The 23,256-nt window shown below is 45.1% G+C and overlaps 1 protein-coding gene across 8 annotated transcripts in view; it reads left to right on the top strand.

Moving 5' to 3' along the window:
• Positions 1–2,155: 2,155 nt before the first annotated feature.
• LOC104659067 (protein AF-10-like) overlaps positions 2,156–23,256 on the top strand; it is a 68,379-nt gene continuing 47,278 nt past the window's right edge. The window contains exons 1-4 of one of the 8 annotated variants that reach the window (XM_030940587.1): positions 2,985–3,332; positions 3,462–3,621; positions 7,987–8,066; positions 22,521–22,626. In XM_030940587.1, coding sequence (XP_030796447.1) covers positions 3,462–3,621; positions 7,987–8,066; positions 22,521–22,626 — 346 coding nt within the window. In that variant the 5' untranslated portion in view covers positions 2,985–3,332. Of the gene's footprint in view, positions 2,648–2,892; positions 2,954–2,977; positions 3,333–3,461; positions 3,622–7,986; positions 8,067–11,097; positions 11,343–22,520; positions 22,627–23,256 lie in introns of those variants that run through there. The other 7 variants (XM_030940591.1, XM_030940590.1, XM_030940586.1 and 4 more) reach the window with 7 other exon arrangements.

The raw sequence follows: 23,256 nt of genomic DNA, 5'->3' as shown, positions 1-23,256 counted from the left end.
ATGGTTTTAAATATTTCTTTCATTTATGTAAATATGGAAAAGCAAATACAGAAATTTGGTGCCTACCTTAAAGAATAAAGAAAATTATCGGAAGATATATTACCCATAGAGCAAAAATACATCTTCCCATTATAGTAGGGTTAGAGGTTACATCATAAAATACTTTTACTTGAGTTTTTTGTGGTTTGCCTCAGATGATTAGTTTGGAGAAACAGACGGGCTGGTACTGAGTTAGCTGCTCTTATGTGAAGCAGTATTTAGAGACAATAGGGTTTCATTTTATCCTAGAGATACTACATATACTTTTTTGAAGGATATTTTGAGAATATAACATAAAATTTTAGGGTAACATTTTATGACTGAAATTGTTCTTTTTCACAAAGTTATTTTATAACTCCTATGGTAATTTATTTTCATATTGCTAAGTATTTTAAAAGGCATACTTGCACTTTAACAACTCTGCCAATGTAATTACAAGTTTTATCCATTTCGAGGTAGGAAAATTAGCATATTCAGCCAATTGTTACATACATGACTATATATATGTGTCTCACAAAGGACAAATACAACTTTTTCATTGCTATATTCCCCAAATCCAAAACAGTCCCTAGTACACAGTAAATGTTCAATAAATATTTACTGAATGAATAATTAATTGCGTATTTGAACTGTTTTACTGTTTTATACTGTCTGCTTTTCTTCCTTTTCACTTAGCATTTTATAGAAATATACAAAATATTATACTTCAGATATATAAGAAAAAGTTTGATATCTGGTACATGACTTAAAATGAAAATGAGTTATTTACACGCATGTTTTTTCATATACTTTTCATACTCAACATATGTTAAAATCTGTTTTGAATAATTTGAATTATATTTTGTGAACACTTAGGTATACATCTTTAACAAAATTTGTTTCAGATAGTATTTATATACAGGCCTGTTATGAAATAATATATTTTCCCTATCTTTAAAAATTTCTGAAACCTCTTACAAATGATAATTTTTTTTGTTTTGTTTAGGAAATAGCAAGTGTTTACTTACATTTGTTTTAACTGTTAAAGAATAGGGCAAGGTACCCATCCTTCTTTACATACAAATTCATTCCTTCACAAGAACTAAGCTCCAATGCATTAAAAATAAAACAAATGTATTTTTAAATAATTTAATGCATTAAGGCTTGGCTGCAGTGTTTGGGAGGGGAAGTTTCACACAGATTTTTAACTCAAAATTGCTCTATAGTAAGAGTCTGAACAGGACTTGGATATTGAGCTGGTGTCCTTTGTATAAGGGTGAAGATAAAATATATGGTTAAGATACACAAAACAGTATAGTTTTGTTTGAAGGCCGTTTTAGTTTTATACATTTTTAAGGCAGTTAAAAAATATAATTATTATATATCCAGAAATGTATTAATTGTTGTCACATCCCAAAAAAGAATTCACATTATGTAGTCTTATAGTCACCTTTTCTAAATGCACTATGTGAATTCTCATTGTTTTAGTGTACGTTTTAATTGCCATTACTTTGTATATTTCAGCTTTTAAAATATCTGAATTTGCTATATATGCTCTCATTGTGCTGTATACCTATTATTACTCTTGCACAGATTTCTAGCAATTAATTTGAAATAGAAAAACAGTCATGATACCTTTTCTTCCCCCCTTTATCAGAAGAACATTTAGAAGGCTTTTAAAGCCGAAACCATTATATTATCTTTTGGTGACCGACTAGGAGAACTTGGATTCTCTATGCTTTAGCACTGCAAAAGTGCATCTTCCAGATCAGCACGTTTATAATACGAATTCCTGAGAACCATTTTGTACCTGCAACGTATTAATCAAAAGTCATGAATTCGCCTTTTAACTGGGCTTGTCATTTAAACTATCTATACATAATTCTGATTTCATGCTAAACTTTTCTAATTAGACATTTTTTTGCTTAAACATTAATATTGGGCTTATACGGATGCATAAGGAATAGGGCGAGAGTGGAAGATTTTAGTTTAAAACTGCTCAGTATCCAGCTAATTAATCTATGCAGATAGGCCTAATCCATTTTCCATTTGTTTGTGAGGTGGGAGCTCTCATCTTTCTGCCACTTTTAAATGACCTCACATTTCCAAGTATAAATTTGGAGAAGAGACCCGAATCAGAGGAATCCTCCATCATAACTGGACGCCACTGTCTGATGGCGTTAATTATCTTTTAGCGACTGACTAGGAGGGCTAGAGTTCCTTCTTCCTTTTGGTGTAGTACAACTGCATTTTCCAGATCATCATACTATATTGCTAATTCCTGATAAACAACCATTTGTCCTGCACAGCGAGCTGAGGGGCTCCTTGGCGTTCCCTCTCCGAGTGCAGCCCTAACCCGGGCTTTTGACCTTCAGCCTGTGATGCACTTTCGTTTGCCACTGGGGCCCATGTAGTGCGTAAATGGGCGGCAGATTTGTAGGTCTTCCAGCGGGAGAACTTTGGGAAGAGTCCAGGACGTGAATTTAATGGGTGGAGAGGCTGTGGCAGCCCTGTGAAGTTAGGGCGGCCAACTGCAGGAAGCCATGCTTCATTACACCCTTCATGGGAGCTGGCACACTCGCCCCACCCTCGTTACCCACCGGCCAGTCCTGGAGGAAAAGGCCGGCAGGTAGGTTCCCAGGGCAGGGAGATGATGACCCCGGGGAGTCCCCTCTGGCGATTCTGAGAAAACCCCTTCCCAGCCCTGGTCGTCCGCCTCCACCGCCACCTCCCAGGCCTCTTCCCGACGTGCACACGCGGCCCGCGCCACCAGCGCTGCAGAGGGCGGCCCTAACGTCCCCGCCCCCGCGTGCGCGCCCCCGCGCCCTCGCGTCGGCTCATTCCTGCCTCCGCGCGCCGCCGGCTCCCCTCGCGCCCACCCCAGCACACCTCGGCGGCGGCGAACGGCGCGGGGGAGGGGGACGGGGCCCGAGAGGTAGGCCGGGGGCAGCCGGCCGGCCGCGGCGGCGCGCACGCAGGGCTCGCCTCGCCCAGGCCTCCTCCCTCACGCCGGCCGCAGGGCGGGCGCGCACGCCGAGTGACGCTCGGAGGAGGAAGCGCAGCCCCCTTCCCCTCCCTCGCTGCCCCTGGCCCAGCGGGAGCCCCCCCAGTGCGCCTGTGCGGAGGCCTACTTGATTATGTGTGCCCTCTCCGGGCGCCCGCGTTAGCGGCCGGGTGGAGGTGGGGAGGGAAGACGCTGAGGAGGAGGAGGAGGAGGAGGCGGAGGAGGCGGTGGAGGGGAGGTGGGGGGAATCAGCAAGGACATGGCTCCTGACTCCTGTGCGGAACGTGAGTGACTGAGCGGCAAAGCCCGAGTGAGCGAGCGGTGGGCGGCAGGGCCGGGCCGGGCGGGGGACGCCGGGGCGGGCGCTGGGGTCTGTGTGGGGGGGAAGTACTAATCGGCTTGCATGTGTTTTTTAATGGTCCCCCCAACTCCCTCTTAGATGGTCTCTAGCGACCGGCCCGTGTCACTGGAGGACGAGGTCTCCCATAGTATGAAGGAGATGATTGGAGGCTGTTGCGTTTGCTCAGACGAGAGAGGCTGGGCCGAGAACCCGCTGGTTTATTGCGACGGGCACGGCTGCAGCGTCGCGGTGCATCAAGGTAAACACCCAACCGCCCGCCGGGGCGCGCCGGCCTTCGCCCAACGGTCACCGCCGCCCCCACCTGGGCCGCAACCGCCGGCGTCCCCGCCCCGTGCCGCGGCCGCGGGAGGGACGCGGAGGGTCCGCGCCGGGGCGCGGGGGCTGTGGGCCGCGCATGTGGGAGAAAGTGCGTGTGGCCCGGACTGTCATGTGATTCCGCTCTCACTCTCTCAAGTGTCATTCGGCCGCCTCCTGTGCCTGGGGCCGGGGGCTGCTGACTCGGCGGGGCGGGGCAGGGCGGCGGCCGCGCCCTCGAGATCGGGGCGGGGCGGGGGCGGGGGCGGCGCGCACCCCCCCCCCGGGGTCGCAGGGGCCATGGGGGGTGGGTTTGGGAGAGTGGAGCCCCCTCCTCTCCCCTGGCCTGCCGCCGCCTGTCTGCCGCAGCGTTTGCAGACTTCCTGTGGCGTGGAGACGGGCTCGGGAACTGGGCGCTGGGGCGGGGAGGCCTGGGGTCGCCTTGCTTTAGATGGGTAGGGATGCGGGGCTCGTTGCACCCCGAGCCAGAAGGCTCGGGCCCTACCGCCGCCCCCCGGTAGCTGCCTGCGGAGGAGATGGCAGAGTCCGTTACTGACCATGCGGGAGTGGCTGGGCTGCTGCAGCGCCTGTGGGGTGGCCGCGGCAGGCCACCACCAGCCTAGGTGGCTGAAGAGAAGAGGTGGCGGTGCTAAGTGACTTTTGGGGAGCGTCTTAGTTTATTTCTGGTTGTTAGCAGTTGGTGAGGCTTTTGGATATACAAGAAGGCCGAGGACACTAATAAGATACTTTTCTGGCCTTTGAAGCGGCCGACTTGTCCCCATTTCGCGTGGTAAGGAATCCAGGACAAAACAGTCTACGTTCTTTTTTGGTGGTTCCTTGTCCCTTCGCATTTCTGAATCTGGCATTAAGTGATGCAGATATTGTTAGTCGTCTGTTGGAAGGGACTACCACCAAAGGGAAGACAGAAAAATTTGAACATGTGCTAAAGTGCATTTTGTAGAGAAACGAATGTCACACTTGGGAAGGGAGACTTAGATACAGTGGTGATGATTCTGAGGTAGTGAACTAACTTACTCTGAGAATGCTGTTGTTTCCAGACTTATTTTTTTACTTTTTATTTTGTTGAGACAGAGTCTTGCTCTGTCACCCAGGCTGTAGTGCAGTGGCGCCATCTCCCCTTAGTGCAACCTCCGCCTCCCTGGTTCAGGCGATTGATTCTCCTGCCTCAGCTTCCCGAGTAGCTGGGATAACAAGCAAACTCTAGCACACCCGGCTAATTTCTTATATTTTTTAGTAGAGATGGGGTTTCGCCATGTTGGCCAGGCTGGTCTCAAACTCCAGACCTCAGGTGATCCTCTTGCCTTGGCCTCCCAAAGTGCCGGGATTAACGGCGTGAGCCCCTGCGCCTGGCCCTAGACTTTTAAAGAAGAGCAAAGTTGCATGTCTTGCTTTTTTAGCGAGTGAATACAATGTGTGACAAAACCAGATACTGATTTTAAGGTCATCCCGTGTTCACTGGCATTTTGAAGGCTATTTCTTATGAATTGGATGATAAACTATCAAAATTTGATAGTAATTTCTGTCTTCCAGTATAGAAAATTTTCATTGAAATCTTAAATTTTCCTTCCTAGGAGGACACCTGAATAAAGTTTTGGGGCACTGACGCTGTGTTTTGGATACCTATGCCGTGTTTTTGATACCTATGCCGTGTTTTTTGACTGATAGAACATTTATAGTCAGACACATTTTACAAATTCTTTCTTTTGGAGACAGGTCTCACTTTGTTACTCAGACTGGCATGCAGGATGCTATTACAGCTCACTGCAGCCTTGACCTCTCAAGCCATCATCCCACTTCAGCCTCCCCAGTAGCTGGGACCACAGGCCAGGACAGCCATGTCGGGCTAATTTTGCATTTTTGGTAGAGATGGGGTTTCACCACGTCGCCTAGGTTGGTCTCGACTTTTTTTTTTTTTTTTTTGAGACGGAGTTTTGCTCTTGTTACTCAGGCTGGAGTGCAATGGTGCCATCTCGGCTCACTGCAACCTCTGCCTCCCGGGTTCAAGTGATTCTCCTACCTCAGCCTACCGAATAGTTGGGATTGCAGGCATGGACCACCATGTCCAGCTAATTTTTGTGTTTTTTTTGTGGAGACGGGGGTTTCTCCATGTTGGTCAGGCTGGTCTTAAACCCCCGACCTCAGGGTGATCTGCCCGCCTTGGCCTTCCAAAGTGCTGGGATTATAGGCGCGAGTCACTGTGCCTGGCCTAGTCTCGAACTTTTGAACTCAAGGGATCTGCCTGCCTTGGTCTCATAAAGTGCTGGGATTACAGGCATGAGCTGCCTTGCCTAGTCCTACAAATGTTTAATAGGAAATAGAAGTTTAGCTTTTGGAGAAGTTTAACTAGTTGGAGTTTTAAAAAGTTATACTGAATTTATGTTCTGCCGTGATCATACAGGGGGTAGTACTCTGCTTTGTGAATTTATATTCTCTCTTTATATTTTTTTGAGGCAGAGACTCCCTCTGTCGCCCAGGCTGGAATGCAATATGGCAGTCTTGGCTCACTGCAGCCTCTACTTCCAAGGTTCAAGTGATTCTCCTGCCTCAGCCTCCTGAGTAGCTGGGACTACAGGCACCGCCACTACACCTGGCTAATTTTTTTTTTTTTTTGAGATGGAGTTTTGCTCTTGTTGTCCAGGCTGGAGTGCAGTGGCGTGATCTCGGCTCAGTGAAACCTTCGCCTCCCGAGTTCAACTGATTCTCCTGCCTCAGCCTCCCAAATAGCTGGGATTATGGGCGCCTATCACCATGCCCAGCTAATTTTTAAAAAATTTTTAGTAGAGACGGGGTTTCACCATGTTGGCCAGGCTGGTCTCGAACTCCTGACCTCAGGTGATCTGCCTGCCTTGGCCTCCCAAAGTGCTAGGATTACAGGCATGAGCCACCCCACCCGACCTGAATTTATGTTCTTTAAATGCTTTCCAGTATTTAAGATATTTTCAGATTTTTGCCTAGCAAGCTCAAACAAAAATCTGCTTGGTTATTAGTGTTTTTAGAATTTTGGAAAATTTTCAGTTTTGAGCTAATTATTAACTTTGAAAACCAATTTTAAAACAAGACTATGATTAGATTTGTGATGTATACTTAGATCATTTGGAGCATTCACATCATTATGTAGTTAGAAATAAGCATACTTTTTTTTTTTTTTTTGAGATAGTGTCTCCCTGTGTTGGTCAGGCTGGAGCACAGTGGTGTGATTATGGCTTACTGCAGCCTTGGCTTCACAGGCTCAGGTCAGCCTCCTGAGTAGCTGGGACTATAGGCACATACCACCATGCCCAGCTAATTTTTTTTTTTTTTTTTTAATTTGAGATGAGTTTCACTCTTATTGCCCAGGCTAGTGTGCAATGGTGGGTGCCATCTTACCTCACTGCAACCTCTGCCTCCCAGGTTCAGGCGATTCTCCTGCCTCAGCCTCCTGAGTAGTAGGATTATAAGCATGTGCCACCACGCCTGGCTAATTTTGTCTTTTCAGTAGGGACAGGGTTTCTCCACGTTGGTCAGGCTGGTCTTCACCTCCCAACCTTGGGTGATCCGCCTGCTTCAGCCTCTCAAAGTGCTGGGATTACAGGTGTGAGCCACTGCGCCTAGCCTAATGAAAATTTTTTTTTTTTTTTTTTTTTTTGTGGAGATGGAGTCTTACTGTATTGCCTAGACTGTTCTGGAACTCCTGGGCTCCAGCAGCCCTCCCACCTCGACCTCCCAAAATGCTGGGATTACAGGCATGAACCATTGCACCCAGCCTTGATTTATTTAGATGAGGTAACACAAAAGAGTTGCATTTAAAATTTTTACTTTTTTATTTTTTTTTATTTTTATTTTTTTGAGACAGAGTCTCGCTCTGTCACCCAGGCTGGAGTGCTGTGGCCAGATCTCAGCTCATTGCAAGCTCCGCCTTCCGGGTTCACGCCATTCGCCTGCCTCAGCCTCCCGGGTAGCTGGGACTACAGGCGCCGCCACCTCGCCCGGCTAGTTTTTTGTAGTTTTTAGTAGAGACGGGGTTTCACCGCGTTAGCCAGGATGGTCTCGATCTCCTGACCTCGTGATCCGCCTGTCTCGGCCTCCCAAAGTGCTGGGATTACAGGCTTGAGCCACCGCGCCCGGCCAAATTTTTACTTTTTAATTAAGTAAGCTGTATATGTGATAAATAGGATATGAACTGTTTTACTTTGTAAAGAGGTAGTTTACTTGAATAGTGACAGGTAGATTAATAGGGCTTTGAAAGGGTATTTGATTTTTCCATAGTTCTTCGAATCTTAACATTTTAATATATTTCATTTTTCAACAGCTTGCTATGGCATTGTTCAAGTACCCACTGGACCATGGTTTTGCCGGAAATGTGAATCTCAGGAGAGAGCAGCCAGAGTGGTAAGGACTATTTATCAAAAACATTAAACTTTAGTGAGTAGCTTTGGAAATTAGGAATTGCACTCCTGTTGTAGTTTGCGGGGTTGTCAGTCATTTCTTCAAATATCATAATGTAAGAGATAATTTAGGCCAAATATTGACTTGGAGTATTAAACAGATTTTGTAAAACTGAAAAACAAATGGAATCAAGTGAGTATATTTTGGATATTTTGAAAACATAAAAATACGTAGTCATATTTGGACTTTGTTAACTAGTTACAGAATCAAGAAAGCTTGAAGTTTGAAGGTTTCACTGACTAATCATAGTTAAAATATAATGGAAATAGAAACATAAGGAAGTTAAATTGATAATTCTGTTAGGTTTTGTTTAATGGGAATAAAACAATAATTTTAGTGACTATCATATTCTTTTTACTATATCTTTGGGTGTATAGTTTAACTTCGAACACTCACTGATTTCAGGCATTCATTCCCTTTGGCAAACCAACATCATAATCTTTTTTGTTGTTGTTGTTTACTTGGGTGGCTACCTTATTTCAGAACTTTTGTTGGCGGGTGCAGTGGTTCACACCTGTAATCCCAGCACTTTGGGAGGCCAAGGTGGGAGGATCATGAGGTCAAAAGATGGAGACCACTCTGGCCAACATGGTGAAGCCCCGTCTCTACTACAAATACAAAAATTAGCTGGGTGTGGCATGCACCTGTAGTCCCAGCTACTCAGGAGACTGAGGCAGGAGAATTGCTTGAACCCGGGAGGCAGAGGTTGCAGTGAGCTGAGATGGCGCCATTCCACTCCAGCTTGGGCAATAAGAGCAAAACTCCATCTCAAAAAAAAAAAAAAAAGTTAGAAAAATTAGCTGGGCGTGGTGGCATGCGCCTATAATCCCAGCTGTTTGGGAGGCTGAGGCAGGAAAATAGCTTGAACCTGGGAGGCGAGGTTGCAGTGAGCTGAGATCACGCCATTGCACTCCAACCTCGGTGACAGAGCAAGACTCTCAGGAAAGAAAAAAAAAAAAAAAGGAGGTAGGTGGGGCGCAGTGACTCACACCTGTAATCCCAACACTTTGGGAAGCCGAGGCAGGAGGATTGCTTGAGTCCAGGAGTTTGAAACCAGCCTGGTCAACTTAGTCTCTACAAAAGAAAAATTTTAAAAATTAGTTGGGGCTGGGCACAGTGGCTCATGCCTGTAATTCCAGCACTTTGAGAGGCTGAGGTGGGCGGATCACTTGAGATCAGGAGTTCGAGACCAGCCTGTCAGCCTGGCCGACATGGTAAAACCCCATCTCTGCTAAAAACACAAAAAATTAACTGGATATGGCAGTGCGCATCTGTAGTCTAGCTACTCTGGGGACTGAGACAGGAGAATCGCTTGAATGAGGGAGGTGGAAGTTGCAGTGAGCCAAGATTGTGCCACTGCACTCCAGCCTGGGTGACAGGGTGACACTGTTTCAAAAAAAAAAAAATTAGTTGGGCGTGGTGGCTTCCACCTGTAGTCCCAGCTACTCTGGAAGCTGAGACAGGAGGATTGCTTGAGCCTGGGAGGTTGAGGCTGCAGTGAACCATGACTCCAGCCTGGGTGACAGAGTGAGAGACTATCTCACAAAAAACAAAATGAAGGAGGTATGTTTATCCTTTGTGGCCACAAGCATTTTTCCCATTTGGATTTCTGGAAATATCAGAAATATATTTTATTTTCATTAGTTATGCAAACATACTACCATTTAAAATGTGATAGTTCCTTTTTTTAAATCTTACTATGTTTATCGATTTATTATTTATTCCACGACATCTTGTTATAGCAAGTTCCTTTCTTTTGATGTTGATTATGGAATTAGACTGAAGGTAGAAAACAAACATTACAGCTTCTTTATCTAGGCATATAGCAAAAGCAGAAGCTTTTGTGTTTGCCTGGGCAATTTTTGACCAGTAGAAATAATGAGCTGGGTGCCGTGACTCATGCCTGTAATCCTTGCACTGTGGGAGGACAAAGTGGTTGGATCACCTGGGGTCAGGAGTTTGAGACCAGCCTGGGCAACATGGTGAGACCCCACCTCTACTAAAAATGCAAAAATTAGCTGGGTGTGGTGGTGTGCACCTGTAATGCCAGCCACTTGGGAGACTGAGGCAGGAGAATTGCTTGGACTTGGGAGGCAGAGGTTGCAGTGAGCTGAGGTTGCGCCACTGCACTCCAGCCTGGCGACAAAGCGAGACTCGTCTCGAAAAAGAAATAATGCTTGAGTAGCCTATAAAAGTATGTTGAGTCTCAGAGCTATTTTTATTTTATTATTTTGAGGCAGTCTCGCTGTGTTCTCCAGGCTGGAGTGGAGTGGCGCAATCATGGCTCAACGCAGCCTTGAAGTCCTGAGCTCAAGTGATCCTTCTGCCTCAGCTTCCTGAGTAGACCTGCAGCGCTACACCCAGCTGATTTTGTTTTTTCAGACAGTCTTGCTCTGTCGCCCTGGCTGGAGTGAAGTAGCGCCATCTCTGCTCACTGCAACCTCTGCCTCCTGGATTCAAACGATTCTCCTCCTTCAGTCTCACATGTAGCTGGGACTACAGACATGCGCCACCACACTCAGCTAATTTTTGTACTTTTAGTAGAGATGGGGTTTCATCATGTTGGCCAGACTGGTTTCGAACTCCAGACCTCAGGTGATCTGCCTGCTTTGGATTCCCAAAGTGCTGGGATTATGGGCATGAGCTACCATGCCCAGCCTGAATTTTATTAGAAATGAGGTCTTGCTGGTCTCGAATTCCTGAGCTCAAGCAGTCCTCCTACCTCAGCCTCCCAAAGTGGTGGGATTACAGGTGTGAGCATCCGTGCCTGGCCAGAGCAATGTTTTTATAGTTCTGATGATATGTTTTGGTTCTGTGTGAGAATGCACTTTAGTAGAATTACAGCTGTTACTTTAATGGGATTTAGCAAATGGAGGATGAAATCAATCATAGAAAGTTGGGGACTTGGTAAAATCTTTATAGAGCTACTCTGACTTTTTTTTCTTTGTGTCATGTTACGGTTTTTGGTGACTAGGTCACTACACAGTGGAACCTATGGTTTATTAGTAAACACTGACAAGGAGATGTGGCTGTTCCGGGGGGTGTCACAGTAGATTGAAGGCTGGAAGAGATAAGAAAATAAGGTAGGTATTAAGAGAGAGAAGATAATGAATAGAGAATGTCAGAAAGCCAGCATCATTTGCCTCAAATGCCACTTGTTACCTGCTTCTCTTTTATTCTCTCTAAGGACATGGTCAAAGTGTCAATGTGAATAAAGTAGTTATCTTAAAAGGTATATTAGGGCCAGGTGCAGTGGCTCAAGCCTGTCCCAGCACTTTGGGTGGCTGAGGTAGGCAGATCTCATGAGGTCAGGAGTTTGACACCAGCCTGGCTAACATGGTAAAACCCCGTTTCTACTAAAAATATAAAAAATTAGCTGGGCATTGTGGCATACACCTGTAATCCCAGCTACTTGGGAGACTGAGGCAGGAGATTCGCTCAAACCCGGGAGGCAGAGGTTGCAGTGAGCTGAGATCGTGCCATTGCACTCCCGCTTGGGTGTAAGAGTGAAACTATCTCCAAAAAAAAAAAAAGTATATTAGATGCTGCTGGGTGCCGGGACTTGTGCCTGTAATCCTAGTGCTTTGAGAGGCCAAGGTGAGAGATCACGCCTAAGTTGGAGATCAGCCTGGGCAACATAGTGACACCTTATCTCTACAAAAAGAAAAAAATAATTAGCCATATGTGGTGGTGTACTTGTAGTCCTAGCTATGTGGGAAGCTGAGGCAGGAGGATCCATTGAGCCCATGAGTTTGAGGTTGCAATGAGCTATAATCACACTACTGCACACTAGTCCAGGTGACAAAGTGAAACCCTGTCTCTTTAAGAAAAAGAAGTTTTTGTGGGAGGGCATTTTATTTTAACATCATTTGGTGGGATGTGGGTGATATTAAGGATTTTTTTTTTTTGAGACGGAATTTCACTCTGTTGCTCAGGCTGGAGTGCAATGGCGTGATCTCGGCTCACTGCAACATCTGCCTCCTGGGTTCAAACAGTTCTCCTGCCTCAGCCTCCAGAGTAGCTGGGGTTACAGACACAGACGCCTGCTACCATGCCTGGCTAGTTTTTTTTGTTGTTGTTGTTACAGAGTTTCGCTTTTGTTGCCTAGTCTAGAGCGCGATCTCGGGTCACCACAACCTCTGTAATATACGTTATACATATATATGCATATATACATACATATATAGCTATATCGTGTATATACATATATATGGTGTGTGTGTGTATATATATATATTTGGAGATGGAGTTTAGCTCTTGTTGCCCAGGCTGGGAGTACAATGGCGTGATCTTGGCTCACCGCAACCTCCGCCTCCCGAGTTCAAGCAGTTCTCTTGCCTCAGCCTCCAGAGTAGCTGGGATTACAGACAATTGCCACCATGCCCGGCTAAATTTTGTATTTATACTCCACAACCTCCGCCTCCCGGATTCAAGTGATTCGCCTGGCTCAGTCTCCCCAGTAGCTGGGTTTACAGACATGTGCCACTATGCCTGGCTAATTTTTGTGTTTTTAGTAGAGACAGGGCTTCTCCATTTTGGCCAGGCTAGTCTTGAACTCCTGACCTTAGGTGATCCACCCGCCTCAGCCTCCCAAAGTGCTGGGATTACAGGCGTGAGCCACGTTGCCTGGCCATGGATTTTTAAAGAAAGGCAAAAGCATAACCTTTTCTACATTCCTGTAGTGTGTGATTATATATATGTAATATACATGTGTTATATATACACATATATTTTGGAGACGGAGTTTAGCTCTTGTTGCCCAGGCTGGAGTGCAGTGGCATGATCTTGGCTCACCGCAACCTCTGCCTCCTGGGTTCAAGTGATTCTCCTGCCTTAGCCTCCCGAGTAGCTGGGATTACAGGCATGTGCCACCACCGCCAGCTAAGTTTTGTATTTTTAGTAGAGATGGGGTTTCTCCATGTTGGTCAGGCTGGTCTCAAGCTCCTGACCTCGGGTGATCTGCCCGCTTCGGCCTCCCAAAGTGCTGGGATTACCATTGTGAGCCACTGTGCCTGGCCTGTAGTGTATAATTATAAAAGGCAGGTCCTTTGTAAGAAACAGATAAGCAAAGAAAGGGCGTTGTCTTATAAGGACACAGGAGCCAAGAACCCTAACATGGAAATGTGTTTGAGCCAGAAAGGGACTTGAATTAGTCTTAGGAATCTTTTTTCTACTTTTGTCTGCATACCTGCTTCCATTCTTTTCTTTCTGCAGATTTACTGTGCTACTTGTTCCAACAATGAGTAGCTAACTTTTTTTTTTGAGACGGAGTCTCGCTCTGTGGCCCAGGCTGGAGCGCAGTGCGTTTACGCCATTCTCCTGCCTCAGCCTCCGGAGTAGCTGGGACTACAGGCGCCCACCATCTCGCCCGGCTAGTTTTTTTTTTGTATTTTTTTTTAGTAGAGACAGGGTTTCACCGTGTTATCCAGGATGGTCTCGATCTCCTGACCTCGTGATCTGCCCGTCTTGGCCTCCCAAAGTGCTGGGATTACAGGCTTGAGCCACCGCGCCCGGCCTGGGTAGCTAACTTTTTAAGTTGTTTACTATGTGCCACGTACCGTGCTAAACGTTTTTTGCCAGTTATTTCATTTAAGCATCCTATCACATCTATGAGGTGGATGTTATTCTTGTTTTATGGGTAAGGATACTATAGTTTTAAGGGAAATAGATGTTTTATGAGAGTCTGGGATGTGATTAAGCTCTTAACCACTATGTTACCTCTTAACCACCATGTTGCCTCCTCTGGTGAAAGATGACGATAGCTCAGCTCCTGATATTTATTTTCTATCTCCTGTCTAAAAAGCGAGTAAATTCAGTCCCAATCTCATGTTCCTTTGAGAAACAATAAAACAAAAACCCAACTTTGGTTTGGCTTGGATGAGGTACCTAACTCTGGACCATTTTGTTATGGTGAGACAATAGGGTCAAGTTACTTAGAGGAAGAACTCTGTGGACTGGAGATAGTTCACTTCTCAGGGAAGGGGGATTTTGACCTGGCAGTACCCTGACAGATACTGAGCAGTAAAGATTCAGAAAAGTAAAGGAGCATTTTCAGAAAAGTAAATTGGTACTACATAGAATGAACTTGAAAGGGAAGGTTAGAGATGGACTTAGGATGCTACTACTATAAAGATGTGGGAATAGAAAGGGAGTAGAAAAGAAGGGAGCATTTTGAAGGATGAAATTACAGAAATGGATATTAGGTAAAGGGAAGGGAATAATCAAAGATGATTCTTAGATATCAAGGTGCTCACTCATTTAATGGTGATACCATTAAAAAATATTAGAGCAGTTGTAGTAGAGGAAGGAGAGCAAGTGAAGAGTAAAGAGAGACCTGTTTTGGGCATGTTGGTTTTGATGCTACTAAGATTTTTGTATTGGAGCCCAGGCGCGGTGGCTCATGCCTGTAATCCCAGCACTTTGGGAGGCCGAGGCGGGCGGATCACCTGAGGTCGGGAGTTTGAGACCAGCCTGACCAACATGGAGAAAACCCGTCTCTACTAAAAATACAAAATTAGCCGGGTGCGGTGGCGCATGCCTGTAATCCCAGCTACTTGGGAGGCTGAGGCAGGAGAATCGCTTGAACCTGGGAGGCGGAGGTTGTGGTGAGCCGAGGTCGCGCCATTGCACTCTAGCCTGAATAACAAGAGCGAAACTCCATCTCAAAAAAAAAAAAAATAAGATTTTTGTATTGGAAATTTAGGATACACTTACAGAGTGAAGTCAGAGTTGAAGCTGCATAGAGGGAAAACTGGGAACCACATGCCTTTTTTTTTCCTAGAGAGGAGAAATGTTTACATTTGGGAGAGTAAGAGAACTGATTACCAAGGATTGATAGTGAACTGTCAGGAAAACAAACTAAAAAGTACAGTCGCCACAGAGACAGCCACAGAGACAACTAGGTGTTCAGGAAAGAAAAGTTGATAGTAACGGTGCTGCCAGGAATGCTGAAGGGCTAAGAAAAGTTTTTGAAACAGCCAGTACAGATTCTTCGTTTGGGTAGAACCCTGGTTATAGGGCATGGAAGACAGTAGAGGATTTGATTGTTGTGTGGAAAGTATAAGGAAAGAGAAAAATGAAAGGAGATGAGGTTGAGGAAAGTTTGGTTTTTAAAGGAAGTTCTTTGTAGACATTCATTATTTAGAAAAAGCACCCTGTCTCCCAAAATAGAAAATTGAACACATTTTCTCATGACTTTTTTTGTAGTTACGTATTTAGAGACAGGGTCTCGCTCTTTGCCCACACTGGAATCAGTGGTGCGAGTTTAGTTCACTGCAGCGTCGAACTCTGGGACTCAAGGAATCTTCTCACTTCAGTCTCCTGAGTAGATAGGACTGTAGGCACGTACCACTATGTCCCTCTAATTTAAAAATTTTTAGTAAAGACAAGGTCTTATTATGTTGCCCAGGCTGGTCTCGAACACCTGATTTCAAGAGATCCTTCCGTGTTGTCCTCCTAAAGTGTTGGGATTTCAGGCGTGAGCCAACATGCCCGGCTTATTTTTTATTTAGCGAGCATTTGTTCTGAATTACTGCAGGCTGAAGTGACTTATTAGAAATTTTATCTACTGATATAATTTTGATGAGATACAGAGGAATTTTAAAAAATTAATTTTTTTTGAGACAGTCTGGCTCCCTCTCCCAGGTTGGAGTGCAGTGGTGTGATCTCGGCTCACTGCAACCTCTGCTTCCTGGGTTCCAGTGATTCTTGTGCTTCAGCCTCCTGAATAGCTGGGATTATAGGCATGTGCCGCAATGCTTGGCTAGTTTTTGTATTTTTAGTAGAAACTGGGTTTTACAGTGTTGCTCAGGCTGGTCTCGAACTCCTGGGCTCTAGTAGTCCCTCCTGCCTTGGCCTCCCAAAGAGCTAAGATTACAGGTGTAAATGACTGTTCCTGGGCAGAGAGGACATTTTAGATTTTAAATATTCTACTTTGCTTTTTTTTTTTTGAGATGGAGTCTTACTCTGTGGCCCAGGCTGGAGTGCAGTGGTGTGATCTCTGCTCACTGCAACCTCCACCTCCCAGGTTCAAGCGATTCTCCTGCCTCAACCTCCCGAGTAGCTGAGACTACAGGCACACCCCACCACTCCTGGCTAATATTTTTTTTTTTAGACAGAGTCTCTGTCTCCCAGGCTGGAGTGCAGTGGCACAATCTCAGCTCACTGCAACCTCTGTCTTCCTGGGTCCAAGCGATTCTCCTGCCTCAGCCTCCTGAGTAGCTGGGATTACGGGTGCCCGGTTAATTTTTTGTTTGTTTGTTTGTTTTGGGATGGAGTTTCGCTCTTGTTGCCCAGGCTGGAGTATAATGGCGCAATCTCGGCTCACCACAACCTCCGCCTCCCAGGTTCAAGCTATTCTCCTGCCTCAACCTCCGGAGTAGCTGGGTTTACAGGCACGCACCACCACACCTGGCTGATTTTGTATAGTAGATACGGGGTTTCTCCATGTTGGTCAGACTGGTCTTGAACTCCCGACCTCAGGTGATCCGCCTGCCTCGGCCTCCCAAAGTCCTGGGATTATAGGCGTGAACCCCCATGCCTGGCCCTACTCCTAGCTAATTTTTGTATTTTTAGTAGCGATGGGGTTTCACCATATTGGCCAGCCTGGTCTTGAACACCTGACCTCAGGTGATCCGCCTGCCTGGGCCTCTCAAAGTGCTGGGATTACAGGCATGAGCCACCGCGCCCAGTCCTACTCCTGGCTAATTTTTGTATTTTTAGTAGAAATGGGGTTTTTACCATGTTGGCCAGGCTGACCTCAGGTAATCCTCCTGCCTTGGCCTCCCAAAGTGCTGGGATTACAGGCATGAGCTATCCCGCCTGACCCCTTCATTCTTTTATTGTTTTAATTCTCTGCTGATTTGGAGGTGATATGCTCTGTTTCTTTTCTTTTAGTGATTACACTTAAAAGTTCTAACATGCATTCTTAATGTTTTTCTGAGTCTTAATATCCGTTCTCCTTTTCAACAAAGCAAAGGTCCTTGGGATGCCTCGATTCCCTTTGTTGTTTTTCCCTCGCACAATCTGTGTTACTGTTGTATTGTTGTCTTTATTATTCTACTGTTTTTTTTTTTTATATAAGATAGGGTCTCACTATGTTGCCCAGGCTGGTCTGGAACTCTTGGGCTGATGTGATCCTCTCACTTTAGCCTTCTAATTAGCTGGAATTACTCCATGTTTTTTTTTTTTTTTTTTTTTTGAGACGGAGTCTCGCTCTGTCGCCCGGGCTGGAGTGCAGTGACCGGATCTCAGCTCACTGCAAGCTCCGCCTTCCAGGTTCACGCCATTCTCCTGCCTCAGCCTCCCGAGTAGCTGAGACTACAGGCGCCCGCCACTACGCCCGGCTAGTTTTTTGTATTTTTTAGTAGAGACGGGGTTTCACCGGGTTAGCCAGGATGGTCTCGATCTCCTGACCTCGTGATCCGCCCGTCTCGGCCTCCCAAAGTGCTGGGATTACAGGCTTGAGCCACCACGTCCGGCCTTTTTTTTTTTTTTTTTGGTGTTGGAGTCTCACTGTTGCCCAGGCTGGAGTGCAGTGGTGTGATCTTGGCTCACTGCAACCTCCGCCTTTTCATGTTCAAGTGATTCTCACGGGTTCAAGTGATTCTCATGCCTCAGCGTCTTGAATAGCTGGGACTACAGGCATATGCCACCATGTCCAGCTAATTTTTGTATTTTTAGTAGGGACGGGTTTTCACCATGTTGGCCAGTCTGTTCTTGAACTCCTGACCTCAGGTGATTCTCCCTCTTCGGCCTCCCAAAGTGCTGGTATTATAGGCTTGAGACACTGTGTGTCTTACTTTGAATCTTAATGTGTTTACAAAAAAAAAGTTATTTATAGTTAGGCTTAATATTACTGATGTTTTTGTTCAACCTAGCCTTTTATTTTCCTTGTTTATGGGTTCATTTTTTTTCTTTTGAAGGTTTTGGTATTTTTTCTCAGGGTCTGAGGCTAGTAAGAAATAAGTAAGAAAGCTGTATTAGTCTTTTTGTGTCTACGAATTTCATTATTTTGCTCTCTTGGGAGCTAGTTTGAATCCTTTGATAATAGCTATTTTTCTGTAACTAAAGATTTTATTCTAGTTTGTCTTCTGGTGTCTGTTGGTTGATAAACAGTCTTTTGAGTTTATTTATCCTGTTTGAGACTTGGTCTGCGTTTTCATTGTAAGGACTCAGTGTTCTTCCATTTTTTGTATTCTGCTCTATCTCTTCAAATACTGTAATCTTCTCATTAACTTTTTTCCTAGAACTGTTAGGTATATGTTTGAGATTTTCATTCTGTTTTTTTTCTTTTAATTTGTTTTTTGTATTTTCTATCTTAACTTTTTTTTTTTTTTCTTTTTAAGATGGAATCTCACTTTGTTGCCCAGGCTAGAGTGCTGTGGTGCGATCTCGGCTCCCTGCAAGCTCGGCCTCCCAGGTTCATGCCATTCTTCTGCCTCAGCCGCCCGAGTAGCTGGGACTACAGGCGCCCGCCACTACGCCCAGCTAATTTTTTCTATTTTTAGTAGAGACGGGGTTTCTCTGTGTTAGCCAGGATGGTTTTGATCTCCTGACTTCGTGATCCCCCTACCTCGGCCTCCCAAAGTGCTGGGATTACAGGCGTGAGCCACCGTGCCCGGCCTTTCTATCTTATCTTTGCATTATGGGTAATATCTTTAACTCTGTCTTCAGATTTATGCTTATTTTTAATTAAATGAATTCATTTTTTTCTGAGTAAATTATTTCTAGAATTTTTGTGTGATTTTATTTTTCAATTTGTCTCTTTTTTCAGGGTATCTTGCTTTATTGTTTGAATAATTATATTCTTTTTTTTATTTGAACATTTAAAACATACTTATTGTAAAGATTCTCAGATTTTGGAATTCTTTCATTTGTTAACTCTGGTGATAGATGTCTTCATATATTGTGCAATTTTTGACTGCAAGCTAATCTTCAGGTGGGGTTGTCTTTCTTGGGATTGCTGTTCCTCTACCATGAGTTGTGAAGATGTCACTGTGGGGTTTTTGCCTTTGCTCTCTGTCTTTTAAGAATTGTGTTTGGGGCCGGGGGCGGTGGCTCAAACCTGTAATCCCAGCACTTTGGGAGGCCGAGATGGGCGGATCACGAGGTCAGGAGATCGAGACCATCCTGGCTAACACTGTGAAACCCCGTCTCTACTAAAAAATACAAAAAACTAGCCGGGCGAGGTGGCGGGCGCCTGTAGTCCCAGCTACTTGGGAGGCTGAGGTAGGAGAATGGCGTAAACCCAGGAGGTGGAGCTTGCAGTGAGCTGAGATCCGGCCACTGCACTCCAGCCTGCGCAACAGAGCCAGACTCTGTCTCAAAAAAAAAAAAAAAAAAAAAAAAAAAGAATTGTGTTTGGCTGGCCGGGCACGGTGGCTCAAGCCTGTAATCCCAGCACTTTGGGAGGCCGAGATGGGCGGATCACGAGGTTAGGAGATCGAGACCATCCTGGCTAACCCGGTGAAACCCCGTCTCTACTAAAAAAATACAAAAAACTAGCCGGGCGAAGTGGCGGACGCCTATAGTCCCAGCTACTCGGGAGGCTGAGGCAGGAGAATGGCGTAAACCCGGGAGGGGGAGCTTGCAGTGAGCTGAGATCCGGCCACTGCACTCCAGCCTGGGCAGCAGAGCGAGACTCCGTCTCAAAAAAAAAAAAAAAAAAAAAGATTTGTGTTTGGCTGACCAGATTATAATGGTTTCTAAAGTCAGGAGGTTATTTTTTTTTTTTTGAGACAGAGTCTCGCTCTGTCACCCAGGCTGGAGTACAGTAGCGCAATCTCGGCTCACTGCAACCTGCACCTCCTGGATTCAAGCAATTCTCCTGCGTCAGCCTCCCCAGTAGCTGGGATTACAGGTGCATGCCACCACTCCTGGCAAATTTTTTGTATTTTTAGTAGAGACGGGGTTTCACTGTGTTTTGATCTCCTGACCTCGTGATCTGCCCGCCTTGGCCTCCCAAAGTGCTGAGATTACAGGCATGAGTCACTGTGCCCGGCCAGTTATTTTTTTACTTAAAAGCAAAAGGCATTTTGAAGCTTTTATGACAGCTCTCTTAAGTCATTAGGGAGTATGCTTTTTCTGTCTTCTTACTGTATCATCCTTAGTGCATAGTTTTCATATTCAGGGTTATCCCATGGTCAAAGCACAGCAGCTGGAACTGCAGTCATTGTGACTACAAAATAAGTTCCAGGCAGAACGAAGGGGAGAAAGGGGAGAGAGTAAGGTTCAAGTGTGCTTCTCTAACTGAGTTGTACTTTTTTTTTTTTTTTTTTTTGAGAGAGAGCCTTGCTCTATTACCCAGGCTGGAGTACAGTGGCCGCAATCCTCTGCCTCCCAAGTTCTCCTGCCTTAGCTTCCTGAGTCACTGGGATTACAGGCATGTGCTGCCACGCCTGGCTAATTTTTGTATTTTTAGTAGAGATGGGGTTTCGCCATGTTGGCCAGCCTGGTCTCGAACTCATGTCCTCAGGTGATCTGCCCACCTTGGCCTCCCAAAACGCTGGAATTACAGGCATGAGCCACCGCGCCTGGCCCTGAGTTGTACTCTTAAATTAATTCTTGAGGCTCTGCTCAACAATTTATGCTTAATTTTACTGGCTCTTATGGAGCCTGCAAAATGCGGTCATAAAGTTGGGCCCATTGATAAACTGGTTAAAGGGAGAGTTTTGTTAGTAGGGAAGAAGGAGAAAATGGACTGGGATTGGTAGCTGCAGAATCTGTTACAGTTTGCCTAATGGGGTTCATTGCTCCAGGCCAGTCTCTTAAGTTTTTTTCTTGACTTGAATTTCTGCATCCTTCAGATAACGGATTTTGGGCCCCATACCTTCTCTCAGCATCCCCTTGGATTTCTAGAATGACTTGTCTACTCATGTCTGGAGCAAGCATCTAATTTCTGTGCAGCTTCTCTAGTCTTAGTAGTCCAGGGCATGTTTTTCTAGAGTTTCTTCCTGTTATGACATGGGCCCTTATCAGCTCTTGTCCTTGTGTAGGGAACCCAGTTAGAGCTTTTCTCCGTATCTTTAGTCTATGTTGCTGTCATAGTCAGTCCTACCCTCTAAAGTATTGTTTCTGATAGCTTCGTTAACTGCCTCAGCTTCAATTAATACTAATTCCTTTAGCTGTTTGTTTTTGAGACAGGGTCTTGCCCTTACCCAGGCTAGAGTGCAGTGATGTGATCTCAGCTCACTGCAACCTCCGCCTCCTGGATTCAAGCGATTCTTCTGCCTTAGCCTCCTGAGGCACTACAGATGGGCGCCACCAAGCCCAGCTAATTTTTGTATTTTTAGTAGAGATGAGGTTTTGCGTGTTGTCCAGGCTGGTCTCGAACTTCTGACCTCAAGTGATTTGCCTGACTCAGCCTCCCAAAGTTCTGGGATTACAGACATGAGCTATCATGCCCGGCCTCATTTAGCTTTAAAATTCTTTTTTATTTCTGACACCTGGAGATTTACCTTTATTCACATAATTAAAAATTATGTGAAAACAATTAAAAATTATTTTTAGATTTATTTTTGATTTGTTTATTTTTTTGAGACGGAGTCTTACTCTGTCACTCAGGCTGGAGTGCAGTGATGCGATCTTGGCTCACTGCAACCTCTGCCTCCTGGGTTCAGGGGTTCAAGTGATTCTCCTGCCTTAGCCTCCTGAGTAGCTGGGATTGCAGGCGCGCGCCACCACACCCGGCTGATTTTTGTATTTTTAGTAGAGACGGGGTTTTACCACATTGGTCAGGCTGGTCTCGAACTTCTGACCTCATGATCTGCCTGCCTCAGCCTCCCAAAGTGCTGGGATTATAGGCGTGAGCCACAGTGCCCGGCCAACTTATCTTGGATTTCTAATTGCAAGAAGCCAGGGTGAGTACCGAAAAGCACTCGGATTGTATCTTTTTTTTTTTTTATAACACAAATAACTTTTTTATTTCTGTACAAGCTTTTTACCCTGTACACTTTAAATAGAATGTCTTTAAAGTTGAACATTTACTAAATTTTTTTTCGTTACTGCTGACTCATAATCTAGTATTTGATTTTAAATTCAGCATAATATCCTAAGTTCCTATAGCTTTCAAAGAGGTGGTTTTCAAAAATTAACAGATTTGGTGCTTACCATCATAGATAACACAGCCAGTTTTACTAGCTTGTTTCTTGAATTCCTTTTCCTTTTAATGTGAGAAAAGCCTAGCATAAGGGCAGGAATGACATAGGTGCTTAATACTTGTTTGTAGTCTTTTCTAACCTGCCTACAAAACTAGTAAGAGTTGAAAACATAGATATACTTTGATAAATTGCCTAGCATATGGTGTATCTGTTTATTCTGTTTTTGTGTTTAGACTTTTTTTTTTAAAAATTAAGTCTAATGGTTTCTCTCTCTCTCTCTCTTTTTTTTTTTTTTAAGGCAGAGTCTCGCTCTGTTGCCCAGGCTAAAGTACAGTGGTGTGATCTCAGCCCACTGCAACCTCTGCTTCCTGGGTTCAAGCGATTCTCCTGCCTCAGCCTCCCAAGTAGGTGGGATTATAGGCACGCACCACCATGCCTGGGCAATTTTTGTATTTTTAGTAGAGACGGGGTTTCACCATGTTGGCCAGGCTGGTCTCGAACTCCTGACCTCAGGTCATCCTCCCACCTCAACCTCCCAGGTAGCTGGGACTACAGGTACACACCACCATGCCTGTCTAATTTCTAAATTTTTTGTATAGATGGGGTCTCACTATGTTGCTAGGCTGGTCTTGATCTCCTGGGTTCAAGGGATCCTCCAGTCTTGGCCTCCCAAAGTACTGGGACTACAGGCATGAGCTACCGTTCCTGGTTTTTGCAAATTTTGAAGACAAAAGTATACAACAGTGTTATTACTTTCTGGTGTTAATTTTTCTTTTTTTCTCTGTGATTAATATTTGTCCTGTATTTCAACTTTCCTTGTGTGTGTTTTTTTTTTTTTCCCTAAGGCTGTAAGACTAAATCTTTGTATATCTTCTCACTGCTTTTTTTGTTTGTTTGTTTGTTTGAGATGGAGTTTTGCTCTTGTCACCCAGACTGGAGTATAGTGGCGGTAATCTCAGCTCACTGCAACCTCCACCTCCTGGATTCAAGCGATTCTCCTGCCTCAGCCTCCTGAGTACCAAGGATTACAGGCG

Source organism: Rhinopithecus roxellana, chromosome 11, assembly GCF_007565055.1.
Source record: "Rhinopithecus roxellana isolate Shanxi Qingling chromosome 11, ASM756505v1, whole genome shotgun sequence".
Classification (NCBI taxonomy): Eukaryota; Metazoa; Chordata; class Mammalia; order Primates; family Cercopithecidae; genus Rhinopithecus; species Rhinopithecus roxellana.
This window is presented reverse-complemented; position numbering and strand designations above follow the sequence as displayed.